The 23,034-nt window shown below is 43.4% G+C and overlaps 1 protein-coding gene across 9 annotated transcripts in view; it reads right to left on the reverse strand.

Annotated features, from left to right (window-relative positions):
* ICE2 (interactor of little elongation complex ELL subunit 2) overlaps positions 1–23,034 on the reverse strand; it is a 75,506-nt gene that overhangs the window by 21,269 nt on the left and 31,203 nt on the right. For 6 of the 9 annotated variants that reach the window (XR_009758940.1, XR_009758941.1, XM_061595054.1 and 3 more), the window contains exons 11-14: positions 15,807–15,936; positions 12,412–12,496; positions 11,155–11,205; positions 9,936–10,194 (exon numbers count right to left, since the gene is read on the reverse strand). Coding sequence is in view for 6 of the 9 variants with exons in the window: in XM_061595054.1 (XP_061451038.1) it covers positions 9,936–10,194; positions 11,155–11,205; positions 12,412–12,496; positions 15,807–15,936 (525 nt within the window). In the remaining 3 variants the exon portion in view is untranslated. Of the gene's footprint in view, positions 1–71; positions 6,109–9,113; positions 9,757–9,935; positions 10,195–11,154; positions 11,206–12,407; positions 12,497–15,806; positions 15,937–23,034 lie in introns of those variants that run through there. The other 3 variants (XM_061595052.1, XM_061595058.1, XR_009758942.1) reach the window with 3 other exon arrangements.

The raw sequence follows: 23,034 nt of genomic DNA on the forward strand, positions 1-23,034 counted from the left end.
TGAAATGTGAGTTAAACAATTCATAAGACCACATATGAACAAGGGAGTGTCTTTATTAGAACTCATTTATGAGTAATGCACTTTTCTAATTTAGTTTATATCTTTTCATACATCAAGAGGCATTGCAAATATTTACAATATGCAGAATACATAAAAAACCAATTTATAAAATGCTGTCATCCAAAGAAGTCATCTAAAACAGCACGAAACACGCAACCCTAATGTTTCTGACAGCATTCAAGGCAGGTTTCCTTCCCTTGACAGTAATATTTTAGATATTGCATATTCCGAGTATGCAGAGTGCTTTGCAGTAGCCCTGTGAGATGGGCCATTCCCATTTTCAGCAGATGAGGCAGGGAATGGGGACTGCTGAAGAGAGAGAAGTCATTTAATAAAGAAATAAATAATAAACAGTAAGTTACGTTCATAGCAAAGTAAAAATGTGAAACCAGGACCAAGTGCACTGTTCTGCCCATTGACTAAATACCCATGAACCTATGTACAGGTTAATCTGGGATACTGACATGCACACAAGATATTTGGCATTCCAGCGATTCTGTATGAGTTAGGTCCTTCAAAGCAACAGAGTTCTGACTGGTCAGATGGGATGGAGGAGACCCTAGTAAGAGTCAAATTAGCAATGGCAAACCACAGTTCCAAGCCCCCCGTTTTTTGGCTCCCCAAACAAGGTAGCAGTGGAACAACAGAGGAACAGGGATCCTGTGTGCCTGCATATTTGCTTTATTATATGTGACCTACACACGCACATAGTCTGCTTTGTGGATCTGATGTATGTATGGCAGCTGTGAGGCTGCCGTGCCTGCGTTTTGGTACATCTAGTGTTGACATGCAGTCCCGGGGGAGGGGGGTGCAATGGCAAGATGCATTAGGCCTAAAAAGGCTAATCACCTCTGAGACATTGTGATAGCGTACATAACTGAAAAGCTTCTAGGTTGCTTTTCAGTAAGTTTTCAAGGCAGCTAAATATATCTCTCATACATAAACTCATCTAGAACAGCCAGGATAAAAATATGTTGGAAAAAACAGGTTTCTTTAAACTTATACCCCATTGTTCTGCTATACAGCCCTCAAAGTGGCTGACTGATACAGCATAAAATACTGCAAACCATAAATTGAATCCTATTAAAACCATGAAACAAATCCCAAGGACAGCCTTCACCAACCCGGTGCCCTCCAGGTGTTTTGCACTACAACTCTCATCAGCCCCAGCAAGTACAGCCCTGTTGTCTTCAACCTCAACCACCATACAATCAAACTGGCTTGGGCTGTTGGGAGTTGTGGTCTAAAACATCTGGAGGGCACTAGGATGGAGGCTGCCTTTGAAACAGCAATACAAAACACAGCACCATTAAAGTCCCACCCACATGTCCAACATACAGATTTACGCTCCAGACACTCAAAAAGCCTGACTGACGAGGTATGTCTAGCTGCCTTAAAAAGAAAAAGACTTCAGTGAGGTGGGGCTGGTATCTCTCTTGGGAAAGGGAGAAATGGGTGCCACATCCAGAGCACCCGATGCCTGCTCCTCGCAGCAGCCAGTCTGCTTACATCAGTTAGCAGCAATGGAATTCCACCCAAACACAAAAGAACAGGGTGGTGTGGGGGAGACCCAACAATGTGCAACTGACCTCCAGACGCCTGTCAAACACAGACTCTAAATAGAGGTTTCATACACTGATTATGTAGTCAGAAGTAAAAGGTAAATTTTACAAACTAGTTGAGAGAATTCCTTGACTGTTCAAGGGTACATTTTTCTTTCAAGTGAGCTGAAAAACTATGCTGCAGATCCCCACCCTCTTGTTATCGAGCACATGACTCACCGCCCAAGTATTTCTCTTGTGGGAGGTCAAAGACTGGATTTATGGTTTTAAAACAGAACCTAATATTTAGCAATAGTGAGAAGTAAACTTTGCTCCTTGTCATTAAGGAACTAACGCAGCTCACAGGAACAGAGAAAAGAGAGTGTCTGCTATGGCAACGGAAGGTAAACAAGGCGACTAATGAATGAAAAGGTGTTAACAGGTTTTCAGAGGGCTCTGGGAGATTTTCCGGCTGATAGGACTGGTGCTCCTGTCGAGGCCCTGGTCACACTGTGGAATACGGAAATGACCCGGGCTATTGACATGATCGCTCCCGCGCGCCCCCTCTGGTGTAGAGCTCATACAGCTCCGTGGTATACCCCGGAGCTGAGAGCGATGAAACATGAGAGGAGGCTGGAGTGCAGATGGAGGAAAACTCCCAGTGGATACAGCTATGCTTTGGTAAGTGCCACCAATAAGTTGTATACAAAAGCGGTAAGGCCAGCAAAGAAGCTCTATTTTGCTGCCTCTATTAGATCATCTTTATGCCGCCCAGCGGAGCTTTTTAAAGTCGTGCGTGAGCTTTTACACTCTGGCCCCCACGATACTACGGAAACATCGGAAGCCCGCTGCAACGAAATTGCTGGACACTTTCAAGATAAGATCGCATGTATCCGCAGGGATCTTGACTCCGATGTTGTGACAGATGAATCCATTGAAGTGTCCGGAGCATGGCCTTGTCCTTCATTATTGGATGAGTTTCAGTTGGTGCAGCTCGAGGAAGTGGACAAGGTGCTTGGAATGGTTCGGGCAACCACGTCTGTTCTGGATCCTTGCCCATCTTGGCTAGTGAAAGCTAGCAGGGCTGGGACCACCGGTTGGGCCAAGGAAGTGGTTAATGCCTCCTTGAGGGAGGGAGTAGTCCCTGGTAGCCTCAAGGAGGCAGTAGTGAGACCTCTTTTAAAGAAACCCTCCTTGGACCCAGATAAATTGAACAACTATAGACCGGTGGCGAATGTCCCTTTTTTGGGCAAGTTTTTGGAACGGGTGGTTGCTGGCCAGCTCCAGGCGCTCTTGGATGAAACCGATTATCTAGATCCGTTTCAATCTGGTTTCAGGCCTGGTTTTGGCACCGAAACAGCCTTGGTCGCCCTGTATGATGACCTTTGTCGGGAGAGGGACGGGGGAGTGTGACTCTGTTGATTCTCCTTGATCTCTCAGCGGCGTTTGATACCATCGACCATGGTATCCTTCTGGGGAGACTCGTGGAGTTGGGTGTCGGGGGCACTGCTTGGCAGTGGTTCCGCTCCTACTTCGCGGACCGTCACCAGAAGGTAGTGCTTGGGGAACATCACTCAACACCATGGACTCTCCATTGTGGAGTCCCTCAGGGGTCGGTCTTGTCCCCCATGCTTTTCAACATCTACATGCAGCCGCTGGGTGCGGTCATCAGGAGTTTTGGAGTGCGTTGCCATCAATATGCCGATGACACGCAGCTCTATTTCTCCTTTTCATCTTCTTCAGGTGAGTCTGTTGATGTGCTGAACCGCTGCCTGACCGCGATAATGGACTGGATGAGAGCTAATAAACTGAGACTCAATCCAGACAAGACCAAGACACTGTTGGTGAATGCCTTCCCTGCTCAGATGGTGGATGTTCACCCTGTTCTGGATGGGGTTACACTCCCCCTGAAAGAACAGGTACGTAGTTTGGGGGTTCTTTTCGATTCTTCCTTGTCTCTCGAGGCCCAAGTGGCCTCGGTGGCACGGAATGCATTTTACCATCTTCGTCTGGTAGCCCAACTACGCCCCTATCTGGACAGGGACGACCTCGCCTCCGTTGTTCATGCTCTGGTAACTTCAAGATTAGATTACTGTAATGCGCTCTACGTAGGGCTGCCCTTGAAGACAGTTCGGAAGCTTCAGCGGGTGCAGAACGCGGCTGCCAGACTATTGACGAGGACCAGTCGGTCTTCGCATATAACACCTATTCTGGCGCGTCTGCACTGGCTCCCTATTTGCTTCCGGGCGAGATTCAAGGTGCTGGTTTTGACCTATAAAGCCTTACACGGCGTGGGACCTCAATACCTTGTGGAACGCCTCTCTCGCTATGAACCTACCCGTTCACTTCGTTCAGAATCTAAGGCCCTCCTCCGGGTACCAGCTCATCGGGAAGCCCGGAGGGTGGTTACTAGATCTAGGGCCTTTTCTGTGGTGGCCCCTGAGTTGTGGAACAGCCTCCCCGAAGAGGTACGCCTGGCGCCTACACTCCTATCTTTCCGGCACCAGGTAAAGACCTTTTTATGCTCCCAGGCATTTTAATCTTTTAATTTTCTTAATCTTTCTACTTTTAACATGTATCCTTCTTAATTTGTGTTGTATTTCATTTTTGTTGTGCTTTCTGTTGTTTGTTTGTACATGTTTTTGTGATTTTTTACTATGATATATTGTATTTTATCTTGTTTGTTCACCGCCCTGAGAGCTATTCTGCTAAGGGCGGTATATAAATTGAAATAATAAAATAAATAATAAATAATAAACTTGTTTTCTGTTTCACAAAGTGGTTATCTCCATATGGATTTGCACTGTTGCTGGGGCTGCAACATAAAACTGCTTTAAAACATACTCCCTCCTTCACCAAGAATAGTTATTTATGTAGACCTAAGTACAAGTTAATTGTTCCTAGTAAAAATGTATAGTTTAGAACTGGGGTAGAGAACATTTTTTTAGCTTTAAGGCTGCATTCCCTAGTGGTGGTGGGGTTACCGGCAATAGTGATTGGAGCCACAGATGGAACTCTTACAATTGGTAGAGTAGCTAAATTCCAGCCGTGCAAAAATCAAGCCCTCTCTACCAATATCTCTCCGTCCAGACAATCAAGGGAGATTAACACAGTATAAAGAGACATTCCAGCCAGGTTTAGAATGTGTGTACAGGCAGGGAGGGCTGAAGACATGTCTTAAATGAAAAATTCAGCTGGCACCCCCTATACATTTACCATTCAGGGACACCACTCTTAGGGAAGTTCTCTTGTGGAAGCTTCACTGAAATGAACAGGAGCTGCAAAAGAACAGCTCCTGTTTATTTCAATGTAGCTTGGCAGGAGAACTTCCCTGTGAGTTGTGCCACATCAGGCAGATCCACCTGCCAACGTGCCCAAATGCCACCACCTCATGATAGGGCCAGTTGTGTATTTGCATAGGGCAATGATGTTTTCTTAAAAAACAATTTATAAATGTATTTTAATTACATAAAAGCAACCAAGGTGACAGACTCAAACTTCTATCCCTTTCAGGATATAAAACAAGCATTAGCAACCTACAGACAGGAACATCCACCACCACCAAAAAAACCCCAAACAGATGGAAAAAGTTGAATTCAAACTTCTGGAACATGCAACTGGGACATTTTAAATTAATAATATTGTTTATTTTTTAAAAAAACTGCATTAAAGTGACTGTGTGAGTAACATGCTTCAGCGTTTGGCAAGTATAAAATCTTTTTTTAATGCGCCATAGAGCTGTGATCATTTGTAACACAAACCACTTGGCTTTTGCTGTGGCACTTGTTTCAAAAGCATGCTGTTTAAGTCAGGGTCCAACACATGTGACATGTGAGAACTGCAACTGGTCGCCCAACCTTAAAAAAACAAAACAAAAAACTAAAAATAAGTTTGGGTGGGGGTTGTTTGAGAAAGGGTTATGGACCTGTTTTGGTCCAGCAAGTGGCACCATTTAATTGCAAATGGTTGTGTTAAACACATAATATGGCTGATTTAATTTTCACCCAGCAAAGCAGGATGAGCGTAACAACAATAAAAGATGTTTAGAAAAATCCCCACATTCATCCTCTGCAATTTAACAGATTATTGCAAATAGTTGTTTCACGTCTGTACTTGCCATCAGAGAAACAGCCCTTGTCCAATTTGACTAACTACAGACAAAGTTAAAAGATTTTGCAGCAATATTCCTGCACAAGTCCACGTATCCTGGCATTCTCTCCACAGCGTTACATTCTTCATTTGCAAACAAAAAAGTTATTTTCTGTTCTCAGAGATTGGTCTTTCCTCCACATGACTAAGCTGGTTCATCTTTGCTCGTGTTGGGTTTTTTCCAGAATTTCCAGTTTGGCCCCCGATTTGCTTGCTTGTAGATATTTCTCATCGTCTTGTTCTTTGCAGCCCCACTTCTCTTCCGAAAAGGATTAGCTGGCAGATGATCGCAGTTTGTTTCCATGGAAACTTGCTCTCTGCGGTTGGGTGTGTCTGTGTGTGCTTTTGTCCCACTCATCTAGGAGTGAAAAGAAGGGGGGGGGGGAAGAGAGAGAAAGAAAAAGAGGGAACTACTTCGAATCTGACTAAAGCCCAGGACGTTCTCACTGATCCTACTTAATGTTGCTACTATTGACTCAAATATGAAAGGCAGCGAAGTGCCCCCTTACTGCTCCTGAACTCTGACCTGAAACAGTAAAAGGCCTGGAGCAAAGTACATTACATGAAATACTGCTGTGAAGGAGTTTTTAACAGCACGAAACAAAGGAAGTTGCCTTGTACCGAGTCAGATCATTGCTCCATTTAGATTAGTATTGCCTACACTGACTGACAGCGACTCGCTCTCCAGGGTTTCAAGAAGCAAATATTCTAGGCCCTACCTGGGAGACGTAGGTAGAGCTCTCGGGAGGGTTTTCAGTTCATAAGATCCCCCAAAACCTCGAAGGGTCAGACGACGTGATGAGGAAGCCTTCTGATTGCTTTGCATTTTATCTAAAGCAGTTGTCCTGATTGGGATTGCCAAGACCAACTCTCTCCCTCTCCCCCTCCCTCCCCGTCTCTCCCTTTCCCGCCCCCATGCAGTTCATGGAGGAAAAAGCTCCTAAGTTTCCCCTTCTACAGCTAATGGCTGCAGTTTTGTGGTATTTGATTTGGTGTTTGATTTGTGGTATTTCATCCAAAGCACACGCTGCCTGCTTTTTCCCAAAATAAAAAGGCCTTGGGGGTTGCAGTCCCAGAACTCACATCATGTGCAGCTTGCCCTAAAGGCAAATCCACACCTGTTTTGAAGAGAAATTTTTTAAGAGATGGGTGTGCCTCCTGAGAAAACCTTACTACCATCTCAAAGTTCAATGGCACTCTCCCTCCAAACTATCATGGGACGCAAGAGGTTCATACTGTCTCCGGTCTCTGCACTGGGCAGACTGCCTCTCTTCACCAACAGTTGCAAGCGTCTGGCTCCTAAGACTCTCCCCATTTTATTTTCTTTGCCTTCCCTTGCAACCCCTTTTTGCTTTCACTACCTACACCCTTTAGTCTCCTTCTCCATTTCTATCTTTGTGTTTTCTGCCATGATATCCCCTGTGGTTGAAACAGCCTCTTCCTGTTTTTAAACACTATGCTTTCCCCCCCTCACAATCTCTTTAACCCACCTTTTCAGCAAAGTCACTGCAGATTTACATGGCTTTCTCTTTAGTTGTATGTTGTACACTATCTGCTCACTCCCTTTCCCTACCCACACCTCTGGACTTGTTCAGACTAATACTGTGAGGCAAAAAGTCACTTTTGGATTCTAGATAACACCTTTCACATTGCTGGCATTAAATAAGGGTTATATAGCAGCAGAAGCAGCTGTTTCGACACACCTTGATGCATTCTCAGTGTTAAGACAGATTTGCAGTGCGATACTATGCATACTCACAAGTAAGCCCTACTGAATTCAATACGGATCACTCCCAAATACACTAACCAACAAGATCAGACAGTACTAGAATTTAAGACTAGAGGGGCACAGCCCTTCCGCTCACTTCGCTTGCAAACGCCTCCACACCCAAACACACAGATATAAACCCATGCACCCCCAAAGCAGAGATGCACCCCCCTGGTACCCCCAAACATAGAGACACACATCCCAGGCACCTTCAAGTACATCCTGACACGCACACAGAGGGACTCTGTCTCTCTCACACACACTCCCCCTTGCCCCCAGGAACCAACACTCCCCACCCCACCCACTTGCCTCAACTGTTGGGCTGCTGCCATCCCCCTCCTACCCACCCAGGCCCATACTCGGCCTCCTTTGGTGCTGCGGTGGCTTCCTGGTGCAGCTGTTTATAGGGCCTCCTCTGGCATCGTGGCCTGCAGGGCCTCCACCACTGCTCCGGTGCTGCCACTACTGCAGCCTGTGGGGCTTCCTCTGATGCTGCCACGGCCTCCTTTGGCGTTTCCACCATTGTGGCCAGTGCAACCTCCTCTATTGCTGTCACCTCCACTGTGGCCAGCGTGACCTCCTCCAAGGTTGCCGCCGGATAGCCTGCCCACTTGCCCAGCAGTCTTTGTCACCTCACCCCACCCCCGACGTCATGCCGCATGACATCATGATGGCGTGAGGGTTTACATTTTTATTATATAGGAAGCTAATTCACTTACAGAGAGCCAGTGTGGTGTAGTGGTTAAGGTGCTGGACTATGACCTGGGAGACCAGGGTTCGAATCCCCACACAACCAGGAAGCTTGCTGGGTGACCTTGGGCCAGTCACTGCCTCTCAGCCTCAGAGGAAGACAATGGTAAACCCCCTCTGAATACTGCTTACCATGAAAACCCTATTCATAGGGTCACCATAAGTCGGGATCTAGAGAATTTGCTACTGCAAGATGTTGTCTCAGCCATTAATTTACAATGGCTGCGAAAAGAATTGGATGAACTCATGGACAAATGATGCTATCAAACCAGTAAGCCATGATAGTTAAAATGGAGCCTCCATGTTGAGAGCAGTATACCCCTGAATACCAGATGCTGGGGGAAAACAACAGGGCTAAGGCTGCTGCCTTCATACTCTTCTTGTGAGCTTCCCAAGGGTAACTGGCTGGCCACTGCCAGAAAAAGAACGCTGGAACAGATAGACCCACCTCAGTCTGATCCAGAAAAGCAGTTCTTAGTTACTTACACCTGTGAAGTTACATGGCCATAAGAATAATGTCTCAGGATGTAGCACTGCAGAAGCTTCTGTCTAAGCTCACCCCAATCTTTTTGGCAGGTTCATGTGACCAGAGACTTAACTTTACACAATGTGCCCTTTTCTCCTCATTCTCATAAAAAAAATGGAAATAGACTGCTTTCAAGTCGATCACGACTTATGGCAACCCTATGAACAGGGTTTTCATGGTAAGTGGTATTCAGAGGGGGTTTACCATTGCCTTCCTCTGAGGCTGAGAGGCAGAGACTGGCCTAAGGTCACCCAGGGACCTTCATGGCTGGGTGGGGATTCGAACCCTGGTCTCCCAGGTCGTAGTCCAACACCTTAACCACTACACCACACTGGCTCTCCTCATTCTCATAAGTACTTCAATTAAAACTAACATCCATCCATTACAAGGAACTGTGGCTCGGAGATGGAGAAGAGGCATGAAGAGAAGGGCCACAAGTTCAGCCCCCCTGAGATCTCTGAGCAATAGTTTCAGGGCAGAAGGATCTCTGCATGAAGCCCCAAAGAGCTGCTGCCTGTCCATGGAGATAATACAGGGCTAGATGCAGCAATGGCCTGACTTGGTGTAAGGGGAGCTCCTTATACGTTACAAAACATTGACACTTGTCTCACTGCTTAAACTACGGTTGGAAGAGACTGAAAATGTAGACAGTCAATGGAGCTGTTTGATTTTACTTTCAAAGAAAGAAGAAACCACCCACATAAAACTATATGCTTGTGACAGGAACATCAAAATCATGTTTTCTGCATTAGGAGTATTCATACAGCCCCAATCAAGCAAGAACACAGGGCTCTTGCTTTTAAAATGCAGCCACCCAACATTTTCTAAAACAACATAGAGTCTCTGTGGCTCCTTAAAAGAGAAACAGATTTATTGTGCTATACATTTTTGTCAACTAGGGTCTAGCTCATCAGATGCATAAAGTGCTCGTGCTGTGTACTGTATGGTTAGCCACCTGTAGACTGTTCAAGATATGGGACATAAATGGAAAAAACAAATATATAAATATTTCAGCTGGCAAATATGCATAAAACACTAATATATATCTACATCTCTATCTATATATAATCTATATAAAATGTAAAACAGTGAGAGTACACGGCCTTGAAATGTACCCTCCATGACAATGTTAAAGTCTCACCTTCTGGTTCTTCGTGATGTCTGTTGGCTTTGGTGGGAAAGTGCATGGGACTCGACCTTGAGCAAAATGATATGGCAAAGGGATGTTGGGGTCTAGTGGGACCCACGGAACTGAGAGGACAGAAGGTATACCGGGCAGGTCCGAGTGAGCTGCATGCAAGTTGTATGATGCTCTGGTGGCTTCTCCATGACAGCTCTTATAGATGGTAACAGACGAGTCTCCTGCTGTATGTGCCAGAAGGTAAGAGCCCTCCTGCAATCTAAAAGCACAAAAGGCATTACAAATGGAGGCAAAAATGGTTTGATGTTGGTGGCTTTGAGCAAATGAACATTACAGACAGGAAAGGAGGAGCACAAGGGTGTTCTTTTCTCATTTGTCAGTTGCACTCCAAAGGGGTAGATATGGGGAGCTGTACAACACCATTTGATTTACACTCTAATGCAATAAATTGTGTCTTTTACAGGACTTAACATTTCATCTCCTGTACTGTGCAAACCCCAGGGAAACAAATGCAACTTGCACAATGCTATTCTCACCATTACCCTGTTTTGCTTGACAGCTGGGTGTGGAAAGCTCTGGGAGAACAGCTGAAGAATCCACTGCCACCTTTAAGTTCTGGTAGGCACCAATGAGAATTAACACCAACTGTTACTTCACAGATTTCATGCCGTTTCCTATGCTCTCTTCATTTCTCTGCAGGCCCGTAGTGTCCACTAGGGACTTGTAGGTTCAGCCAACCACAAGGGTTGCTTAATATGTGACATTCTTCTCACATATGTAAGGGAAAACACATGCACACTATCATGTACAGCTCCTTAAATTTCACGAGGATCTACTGTCTACATGTACAGAAGATGCCAAGACGACAGATGAAGTAGCCGTTGGCACTTGGGAGTGATGGAGGAATGGAGCAGAGAGGCAGGCAAACTCCCTCCCATCAGTGCAACTCCAATCTGAGATGTAAGTAAGGGGGCAAAATGCTTGGCTTTGAGCCCTGGGACGTCCAGAACCACCTCCGAATACCGCTTACTAGGACAACCCTATTCATAGGGTCACCATAAGTCAGAATTGACTTGACGGCAGTCCATTTCCATTTTTATCAACCTGGAGCTCCAAATCTGCAAAGGACCTTCTAGGGTTTACACACACACAACATTAGCATAGGACCATTTATTACTTCAGAATGCATTCAAGAAAGAAAGACAACTGAAATACATACCCAGCCACTTTCTTCAGGATATGCTGTAGAATATTCATTGAATTTGCTGGCCTGTGGAAAATTTTATTTATCTGTTTAACAGGTTTTATATGCTGCTTAATCATTCATAATCTCTAAGCAGTTTACATAGAACATAAAATGTTCATTTAAAAATACTGATAAAATCAAATGTTAAAAACAAGCTAATCTAAACATTTATCAAAAAGTAAGTAAAAGCACTAGTTGCTAAAAATGTACATAATAAAATAAAATCACATGCCTGGGTAGGATTGGCTAAATAAAAAAGTCTTTAGCTGGGGCCAAAATCAGTACAGAGAAAGCACGTGCCTAAGGTCAATTGGCAGGGAGTTCCAGAGAATAGATGCTGCTACACTGAAGGATTGATTCTTTGCATGTGTGGAATGAACATTATGAATGCCAGTTCTGCACTTCCAAAACTTTTTACATTCAGAAGCAATAATTTGAAACGTGTTGAGTTCACAGTAAAAAATAGTGCACTATAATCATTATTATGCTCTCAAAAATATAGACACAAGACTAAATAGTCTGTGAGTTCTGACATGTCACATGTACCTTTTTTGTGTATTGCCTAGGACTGGATTTACAAGAGGCTGTACATGATCAACTGATCACCCACGCTATTTTAAGACCATCTATTCCCTGCTGCTCCATGAGGCCACCACAGAACAAGACAAGTGTTAAATCTGGCAGAAGTCCAGCATCATGAGATTCTTGTATTACATTTTTTAACAAAAGGCAAGTTGCTACAGCATGACTGCAAACAAAATGTTAGAAGTGTGTGGTCTTAACTTTTTTCAGAACACAAAGAAAGAGAGGAGCCTGCTTTGGCAAGGTTTCCAGGTGTCAGCATGAACCAAGAGTATCTATAATTTAATGGGAGAAGCCATCAGGCCATAAAAACCCCGCCTCACCCAAGTTAGTGGCATCCAAATTGTCTATTTATTCTGCCTAAATGTACAATCCATCCAAAACACCAAACCAGACAGCTGCTAATACCTGGTGAAGCAATAACGCTGTATTTTATTTCTATCAATAACATGTGGAACGCTGAAGAGAGAATATACCTGAAAGTAGTTGTTCACAGCAATGTTTAAATTTTTTTTAAAATGCTATTAACAGTGTAGTAACTTGGGGTTTAGATGTTTAAAAGGAACCAGCTTGTTCAGACATGCTGTTTCTGAAACTGCCATTAACAGACCGCTTGGAAAGCTTTTACATTATGGGAAACTTACTCACTTAAATGTGCCAAATCTTTTTTTCAACCCTTCTGCAGATAGCTGCTCAAGCAGAAAGAGCTTTGAAGTAAGGGCATCAATATGACCTAAAAGGAAAGGAAAAATACCAAACAGTTTTGCAATAAAAATGAGGAAGTCCACAGTAAAAATGCAGCAAATTATCAAGCACAGGAGAAAACCATTTAAAATTTAAAAATCATGTTACAACCATAACTTCAATAAAACAAAGCTGCAAACTAGAGAGAATAGGTGAAGGGAATCTCAAAGTGCTTAAGACTGCAATCCTATGCACACTTATCTATGTGCCTATTGAACTCCCAGGTAAATGGAGTATAGGATTGCAGCCTAACTCTGGTTGTCTGTCTAGTCTTGGGCTCTTTCCAACAGTAGTTATCCAAATGCCACTGGTCACCATTTGGGGGTCGGTACTGGTTTAATTTTTTTTAAAAAAACAAAGCAACGGGCAGTTATAAGGGGCTCAGGGCTGTGGAGTTGGTGTTGGAGAGTTGGAAGCAATTTTGGGTGGAGTCGGAAGCAATTTTGAGTCAGAGTCGATAGAAATGTACCGACTCCGGCTTCAAAATAAAATTAATATTTTAATATTTTAACATAAATCGATATACATTTGCCATTTATGAAGGAGTCGGAGTCAGACAGTAGAAAAATAGAGGAGTCGGAGTCAAAGGTTTGACGTACCGACTCCACAGCCCTGAAGGGGCTTGCTGAATTATGTGAAAAACTTAATAAACAAATTAAAACAACAACAAAGCAACAACTCCTCTGATCACAGCAATATTGTTACTCTGAATTGTTCAGTTATTAATGGGTACTGGTTGTTCTGTTACATTTTTAACAATAAACTGTATTATTTTTAGGTTTTTCTGGAGTTTTGTGTACCCCGTCCTTACTTGCATGGATGTACAGAATCAAATGTTTGCTTTTTGAAATGTGGAAGTCTCTAGAGTAGTAATAAACTTGAACTCAAGATTTGTTTTGGCCACTGTCTCTGCTACCAGTATCTTTAAAGGATGTGACTATGTACATAGAGATGGCAAGGGTTAGGAGAGTTACTTATTTCAATTTTCTTTCACTCACCTACAAACAAATCTAGCCTTGAATCTGTATTGTGCTTTGTTTGAAATACAGTTGACCCTCTAGGTGTGGAACACCTTTCAAACCATGCTGCGTGTGCTTTGCCAACAATGTGCTCTGAAGTTAGGTAAACTTTAGATAAACATTTTATTCAACATACTGCTATCAACTCCAAGCATGTGTTAATTTCCTGACAGCAAACTATCAGTCATAAGCCATTACTGGTTGCACAATAAGGGCAAAATATTAAGAGTTTTTTCTTGTTGGTTTACTTTTAAACTTTGATCCCCCTGAACAAGAAACCCCTATGAGCCATCGTGGAAGAGGTGGGGCATCTTCAGTCTGCGTATTTCATCAGTAACTCAACTACCTTCAGAGAAGCATTTCCATGATGTGAGGTTTATTTATTTGATTTATATCCCGCCTTTCCTCCCAGCAGGAGCCCAGGGCAGCAAACAGAAGCGCTAACAACACATCAAAATCATAAAAACAGATCCTAAAATACACCGAAACAAAACAACTTTAAAAACATTTTTTTTAAAAAAGCTTTTAAGTTTAACTATTTCTGGATTTTTTTAACCTTGTCTTCGACCCAGAGCACCCATAAATGATAAAATATAGCACCATTAAACAAAGGAAAACAAACAACCCAACACTTCCTATTTGTGAAATTAGGAAAATAGGAAGCTGCCTTGTATTAATTCAGACCCTTGGTCCATCTAGCTCAGTACTGTCTACACGGACTGGCAGCGGCTCTCCAGGATTTCAGGCAGGGCTCTCTCCCAGCCCTACCTGGAGAAGCTAGGCATCAGACAGGCCTTCTGCATGAAAAGCAGATGCTCTACCGCTGAGATAAAATGGATTCGGTTTAGCTCTCAAAAATCTCAAGGTTAGTCTAATGAAAATTGTGCTGTTGGGATGGGGACTTAGGGTATGTCTTGCAAGGCCTATCTTTATTTGTACTGATCTGTTGCTAGGTTGCGTTTATTGTTCTAATGGGTTTGTTGTAATTGGTTTTAATCTTATTGTTGTAAGTTGCTTTGGGTTGCTTTGCAAGGAAAGCGACTTCTTCTTCTTCCCTAATTCCCAGAGCCAACTGCAAAGATTTCATTATTTCCAAGACAGCACATCTTATAGTATCAACTGCTCTGGACAGCTAGGAGAGACAGTAATTGTTCTCACCCAGTCTTCTATTGATCTTAGCAGTGCAAAGAAGAGTAATGGATAGTTAGCAGTGAACAAGTATATTTTGAAAGGGTGCTAACTATCAAGAATAGATTCTCTCTACCTCCATCACTCCAAACAGCTAGCTTTGTTGGGTTACAATCATGAAAGGATTAATATCACTCATGTTCAGTTCTTAAACAGTCGTTCATATTCTCTTCTGCTAAAATCAGAAAAAGGCGTTATTCTATTTTTCTTCTCAACTCTGTTACTTAAGAATAATCTGCTGGGATCAGTTCTGTTTCCAACAGCAACTAGCTACTTCTGAACATTCACAAGCAGTGCATGAAGCTTTGCTCGGTTTAGAAGCTTCAAGAGGTAGACTGCTTCTCACTATAGAGGCTCCTTTTTGCTATCACAGCTAAAAGACCAATGATCCCTGGATTCTTCTAATCCCTCTAAAAGGCCATATATGCCTGCGGCCATCACCACACCTTTGTGGCCGTGAATTCCATATGCATGCCTTATGAGTTAGTTACATAGCAGAATCTTCAGCTGCCATTATCTTAGGAAAAAACCTGTGAACAACATATTTCTGTGCCAACTCTCAACTGACGACTGCATGAAAAATCGGCTGAGAGGAAATCTTATAACAGGAAATCATAATACAGCCATACCCTGCTTAACGTCGCTTCACTTAACTTCGCCTCGCTATAACGTACATGCTCCATATGCCTGTATTTCTCCAGAAACACAGCTAGCAAACCACTTACAGGGTTAGGGGTAGGCGCGGCAGCGCAGCAGCAGAGGCTTTAGCATGTGGGGGTGGAAATAGATGCGATCACGCCACTGCAGATCAGCTGGGAGGCGCAATCGCAATCAGCTGGGAGGCACGGCAGTGCAGCAGCAGAGGCTTTAGCGTGGGGCTTTGAGGCTCCGCATGAAGGAGAGGGAAAAAAAGTTTTAAAAAGTAGTGCTTCACTTTAAGGACATTTTCAGTTTATGTACTCGCTCTGGTCCCATTGAGTACGTTAATGTGAGGTATTACGGTATCTTTATATGCATGTGCAAAAAATATTAACATGGAATGAATCAAGTTCTGGAATGAATCAAGTTCTGGTTAAGCAGAAATGAACTTACCAACTGCAAATGAACTGCTGGAATGTAACAAACTCTCCGTCCACAACCGACATATTTCACCTTCAGTTAATGCTTCTACACCATAGAAGGCTTGATATTCCAGCTTTGGCAATACATAAACAGGAAAGTGCTGCAAAACAACCATGTTTCCACCTGGTTAAAATATTTTTCGTCTGTACATTTAGTAAATAACCAAAATGTAAATCTGATTTACTGCCAGACTGAACCTGGACTTATCTGGGACCAGGTCTGGCGCTCATGGAATCTTCCCTCACTTTGAAAACTATTTTAAGATGCAAAGTAGCAAAGGGAGTATCTTCTGGGTGATTAACTTTATTTTGCAGGCACTGGAATATGCAGGGTTTCAAGCTATCCATGCACTGTACGTAAGTCTGGAAGAACGATAAAATACTTCATCCCAAGCCAATTTTTTGGGATCTAATACAATGGAAGGGGCTGCATGGATGTATTTTTTTTTTAATGAAGCGGAAATCTTGCTGGTCAGTTGTTTGGTGGGAACAGAACTTAATTAATCTCTCTCTCCCCCAGAAAAGCTGATTGGTAGATTTTTTGGCTTTCACATCACATCAGAGCACCCAGTTGTTCATGTGTGTATGTGTACACAACTTCCTCTTCAGCTAGAGGTACACATGTGTGAAGAAGCAAGTGTCCTCATAAAGCCCCTTAGCTGGGATCAAGGTGGAAGTAAAACTTTCAATGAAAGTTGTTGGTAACTCTCTGCTGGGTCACTTTACCATCTATAGCAGGCTAGAATTTTGCAATTAAGAAGTGACCTAGCAGAACTGATTATAAATACTTGCAATTGCCTTTGTTCTATATAGCAGAGGAGCTGCTGCGTGATGAAATGTTCTGTGTAAATCAGACTGCTTCCATATTCTTGCACCTTGAATACAGAGCAGGCCCAATGTTTTACTCTGAAAGGCAGGACGATGATGATGATGACAACGACATTATAGGTGCCTGTTCTGGCTCCAGAATATGCACCCAGGGGTGCTCCTGGATCCGTCACTGTCATGAGAGACCCAGATGACCTCAGTTGCTAGGACTGCCTTTTATCAACTTTGGATAGTGGGACCACTGTTCTTGTGCTGGTAACCTCCAGCCTGGATTACTGCAATGAACTCTGTGTGGGGCTGCCCTTGAGGTTGGTCTGGAAGCTGCAGCTGGTGCAAGTGTGGTGGTTCACCTGCACACCGCCAACACGTTACCCCACTGTTGAAAGAATTGCACTGGTTGCCAATTACCTATCGAGCGAAATGCTGGTTTTGATGTATAAAGCCATATATAACTTTGGACCAGGAAAAACAAAAGACTGTCTTGTCCCTTGTATGCCCAGTCAACCACTGTGGTTTGCAGGTGAGGGGCTCCTGCAGATACCCACTCATCAGGGCGTTCGTTCCACACAATACAGAAATCAGGCACCTTGGAATTCCCTATCCTTAAACATTAGACAGGTGCTGTCTTTTGGGTGCCTACTGAAGATCTTCCAACAAGCCTTTTAAGTAGAGCTCTTTCTCAGTCTGCATCTGTATTGGAATTGTTTAAGACTGTCCTGACTCCCATCCCAAAACAGGGCTTTTATTTCAAGTAATAGATATTCGGGAAAGCTCAGCACAGGAGGTTCTGCAAGGGTCTCAGGAGGACCCTGGGAGTGGTATTCAAGAGTCTGAGAACAGGATCTGGACTGGGAGGTAACAACAAAGATGTCTTGACAAGTCTCCACATCCTTCCTGCCCTTAAAAGAGCAAGGTTTTATGAGCTCACTTGCGGGACTCTCACTCCATGTGGGAAGACTACGCTCGGAGGTGGGCACTATAAAGTGCTTGTGCCAACGAAAGAGGGACCAAGTCCTTGGTCACAGAACAATGATCTGCCCCGGGCAACGTCTCCTCCTCCCGCTCTTCCATCTCTCCCATAAGTTTGATGGCTCCCTTGGCCTCCAGTGGCATGTCCAGCTCCGGGAACGACAGCTGATGCCTCTGGCTCCCCCTCCCCAGCAATCTGAGGCAAAGGAGCGGGGTCCTCATCTTCATCCTCCTCAACTCCTGGCTGGCTCCAGCTCACTCAACTCCTCTGCCTCCTCATCTGTCATACACTGCCACTCCAGTCCAGACCCTGGTGGAACTGTGGGGCTCATGACAAATATGATTTTATTGTTTTATCACTTGTTGTTTGCTGCCCTAGGCCCAAAGGGACAAAAGAGCAGGATATAAACTTAATTAATAAATAATATTCAGTTTGGACAAATCCTGTGATCCTGACTTGAGCCACTTCAGGGCTCATCCAATGTGAAGAGGATGTTCTGCAAGGCACCCTGAACTGAATCACGCTGGTCCTGAAGCCTTAGAGATAGCTCAGGAATTTTGGAGATCCCAGAGAACTCATGGCCTCAGCCTGTTTATCTCTTTAAAATAGTTACACCTCCCCAAGTTCTGTAAGGACAGTGGAGAAGGAGTGACTGGAGGGATGGTATTGCTGTTTTACAAGTTTTACCCACTCACATGGAGCTACTATGCCTGCAAATGTTATCCAATTCTGCCAAAAAGTAAAGAAGGTGTAGCCATTTAAAAAATTCCCTATAGAGATGGGGAGACAGAGTTTTGCTTTTTACAACATGAAATCCTGATCTGGACTCATCTGTATTAGACAACCTCTGAAGCAGTCCAAGCCAAAGCAGATCATTTTAGAAGAACAAGCTTTGCTAAAGCAAAAAACAGCATGGCTTCTGCAAGGATAAGTCCTGTCTTGCTAATCTATTAAGAGTTCTTTGAGAGCGTTAACAAGCATATAGATAAAGGTGATCCAGTGAACATAGTGTACTTGGACTTTCAAAAAGCTTTCAACAAAGTACGTCACCAGAGACTCCTGAGTAAGCTTAGCAGTCATGGAATAAGATAAGAGGTCCTCTTGTGGATCAGGAACTGGCTACGAAACAGAAAGCAGAGAGTAGGGATAAGCAGACAGTTCTCCCAATGGAGGGACGTAGAAAGTGGAGTCCTCCAAGGATCGGTATTGGGACCTATGCTTTTTAACGTGCTGCTAGATGATCTAGATCAGTGGTGTCCAACATTTTTTTTCATATTTGCCGAAACTGTGGTGAATGTGTGAACATTTCTGCCACATAACAAAAAAAATTAACTGTTTTGAGGGTAGAAAAATACACAATAATGTTTTGAATTTTTTACTGAGAGAATTAGCAAAATATCTGACATATATTATTATTAAGTAGTGGCAGGTAATCAGGCATAAAATCAGCCAGAATACATCACAACTCCACCTCCAAATCTTTGTCCAATATCTGTGACCTACAGTATATTTTGATTTCACCAAAGGAAAAGTTAAATCACAGAGCCATGTTGAACCAAAAATTGAAAAGAGCTTGGAATAACTGCATTCAGAACCACAAACTCATTTTGATTTAACGAGTCCACATCATGACTAAATCAACTTGCAAATGCTGAGTGCTTTAAAGTAAAATCACATCCTTCTGAAAACGGTGCCTCTCCAAAGAAAGAAGCCTCACAACCTCTTCTGATAGTTGAGAATTGTAGATGTCAAAGTGAAATGGAACTTGCATGGATTCAAAAAGAATTCTGTACTTTTCAAAGTCATAAAAGTGTATAGGACCCAAGCACAAATCTATGATTGTTAAGGGTAGAGTGACACCTTTTTGAACTGGTACATGGTAGAACTCAAGCACCAATATGCCACAGGTCAATAGCCATTTTGCCACATGTGGTAAGTGGTAACTGTGTTGGGACATCAAGGACCTAGAGTTAGGGGTGAGCAGTGAAGTGGCCAAATTTCCTGATGATACTAAATTGTTCAGGGTTGTTAAAACAAAAAGGGATTGCAAAGAGCTCCAAAAGGACCTTTCCAAACTGAGTGAATGGGCAGTAAAATGGCAAATGCAATTCAATGTGAACAAGTGTAAAGTTATGCATACTGGTGCAAAAAAACTTAATTTAATCTGAACTGGCGATGACTGACCAGGAACAAGACCTTGGGGTCTTAACGGACAGCTCAGTGAAGATGTTGATCCAGCATGCAGCAGCTGTGAAAAAGGCAAATTCCATGCTAGGGATCATTAGGAAAGTTATTGAAAATAAAACGGCTGATATGATAATGCCATTTTACAAATCTATGGTGCAGCTACATTTGGAATACTGTGTATAGTTCTGGTCATCTCACCTTGAAAAGGATATTGTAGAGTTGGAAAACGTTCACAAAAGGGCATCCAGAACGATCAAGGGGATGGAGCAACTCTCCTGAGGAAAGGCTGGAGCATTTGGGCTTTTTCGTTTAGATAAAAGGCAAGTATGAGGCGACATGATAGAAGTATATAAAATTATGCATGGAATGGAGAAAGTGGATACAGAAACTTTTTTTCCTTCTCGCATCAAACAAGAACTCACGGGCATCCAATGAACCTAAACGTTGGAAGATGCGAGACAGATAAAAGAAAGTACTTCTTCACAGAGCACATAGTTAATTTATGGAAGTCAGTCCTACAAGAGGCAGTGATGACCACCAACGTGGATGGATTTAAAAGAGGATTAGACAAATTCATGGCGGAAAATGCTATCAACAGCTACTAGCCATGATGGCTGTGCTTTGCGTCCAAAGGCAGAATGCTTCCAAATACCAAATGCTGGAAGCCACAGGAAGGGAAAGTGCTCTTGCTTGCAGGCTTCCCATGAGCATCTGGTTGGCCATTGTGTGAACAGGATGCTGGACTAGATGGGCTACCTTGTACGATTAAAATATTACTAAAATCCAGCAGGTCCTTCTTATGATCTTATTTTACAAGTCAGGATCTGAACAGAATTCAATCATTATTTTACATTTCTATCTTACATTGCTGGTTGCAGGCCAGATCCAGGCTCTCTTGGATGAAATTGATTTTTAGATACATTTCAATTGGGGTTTAATCCTGGTTTTGGCACAGAAACTGCCTTGGTTACCCTGTATGATGACCTCTGTCAGGAGAGAGTTAGGGGGAGTGCATCCCTCTTAATCCTCCTTAACCTCTCAGCGACTTTCGACACCATGGTATTCTTCTGGAACAACTATCTGAGTTGGGGGTGGGTGGCACTGCTCCGTGGTGGTTCCAGTCCTACTTGGATGGTCACTTTCAAAGGGTGCTACTTGGGGACTACTGTTCAGCCCTATGGAGACTTCAATATGGGGTTTCACAGTGTTCAATTTTATCCCCCATGCTTTTTAACAACTACATGAAATTGCTGAGTGGAGTCATCTGGCGTTCATCAACATGCTGATGACACACAGCTCTACTTCTCCTTTACATCCACAGATGTGGCAGTGGATGTGCTAGATTGATGCCTTGCCTTGGTAATAGATTGGATGACAGTCAATAAACTGAAGCTTAATCCAGGCAAGACTGTTAGTGGGTGGTTCCCTAGACCTGATAAATGGGGCATGGCCTGCTCTGGATGGGGTTACATTCCCTCTGAAGGAGCAAGTATGTAGCTTGGGGGTACTTCTGGATCCATTACTGTCACTTGAGGCTCAAGAGGCCTCAGCGGCACAGAGTCCTTTCATCAGCTTCAACTGGTGGCCCAGCTGCAGCCTAATTTCAGTTGTCTATCTCTGGTAACCTCTAGGGTTGTTACTGCAATGCATTATACATGGGGCTGCCTTTGAAGATGGTTCAGAAACTGTAGCTGGTGCAGAATTTGGCAGCCACATTGTTAACCAGCACAGGACAGTCAGACCATATATTTTGGCATTACTGCACTGGTTGCCAATTAGTTTCCAGGCTCAATTCAATGTGCTGGTTTTGACCTATAAAGCCATGCGGCTCAGGACCCCAATATCTCAAGGACTGCCTCTCCTTACATGTACCAACCTGGACACTCCATTTTTCACCTGAGGCCCTTCTCTGTGTGCCACCTCTGAAGGGAGATTCAAAGGATGGCAGCACGAGAACAGGCCTTTTCAGTGATGGCTCCCTGCTAGTGGAATGCTCTTCCCAGGGAGGTATGCCTGGCACCATCACTATCAATTTTTAAGTGCCAGACAAAAATTGTCCTTTTTACCGGGGCTTTTGGCCCCTAAATTGAAAGGCTTTAGGTATCAATGACTTCTTTTAATGTGGAAGGTCTTGCAAGACCTGTCTTGATTTGTACTGATCTGTTTTTAGGTTGTGTTTGTTGTTTTCATGGGTTTGTTATAATTTGTTTTAATTTTATTGTTGTAAGTTGCTTTGCAAGGAAAATGACTAAATCCTCCTCCTCCTCCTCCTCGTTTTTTCTAAGCAATGTATGGTTATTAAAAGATGAGACAGTTCCTGACCGCAGCCTCACAAACTAAAGAACGAAAGAAAAAAGAAAATGCCATGAAGTTCTTCCTGGGACGCTTGGGGTGCAGTCTCTCTGTGGCTTTAGGTAACCTGGCAGAGGCCACAGTCTGCCTCCCTACAGTCCTGTAGTGTTGGGGTAAATGAAGAAACAGGTAAAATACCTGTTTCTATACCTATTCTGTATTCTCTTGAGGGAGACAGCAATAATTGCCACTGCCAAACCAACATTGCCTTGAGGAGACAACTGCACCATGTACTGGTGCGTTTCCGCATCCTAGGTTATCCTGATAAAAGGGCTGATTGTTTCAGTTTTGCATATACGCAATGGCTCTGAAAGGGATTAAGGATATGGTGTATTCTACACAAACTGGAAAAGCTTGGTGTGGATAGGCAGTGACTAAGGATATTGATTATACCATCTGCCTTTGTATTCGACTAAAAGATTTTCACCTAGACTTGCATGCATGGGGTATTCTACAAATTTGGAAGTGCAATGCTGCCACCTTTAGGAGTTCAGAAAAAGGGGACTGATACATTCTGATGCAACAGATAAATCCTCACAAACTGGTAAGTATTGTTCACGTAACTAATTTTCTGCAGAGTAATGATAACATTTCCCCTAATGTATACCTTTCCAAATTCTTTAGTCTGTAAGCCCTCCCCCTTACATGTCGCCACACGGCATTAGAAGAAGTAGGGTTCATATCTCATGACTACAAGCAATGTGACCACAGCCAAAAGTGACACAACGTTGCCGATTTCTGAAACTGAGAACTTTTCAGTGCAAATTCTTCATATGATTACTAAGGTTTTGGGGTTTTATAGACTGGACTTTGGATTGTACAAGGCCTCCAGTTCAGTCCCTAGCATCTCCAGCTAAAAGAA

The sequence above is a fragment of the Rhineura floridana genome, chromosome 14, assembly GCF_030035675.1.
Source record: "Rhineura floridana isolate rRhiFlo1 chromosome 14, rRhiFlo1.hap2, whole genome shotgun sequence".
NCBI lineage: Eukaryota > Metazoa > Chordata > Lepidosauria > Squamata > Rhineuridae > Rhineura > Rhineura floridana.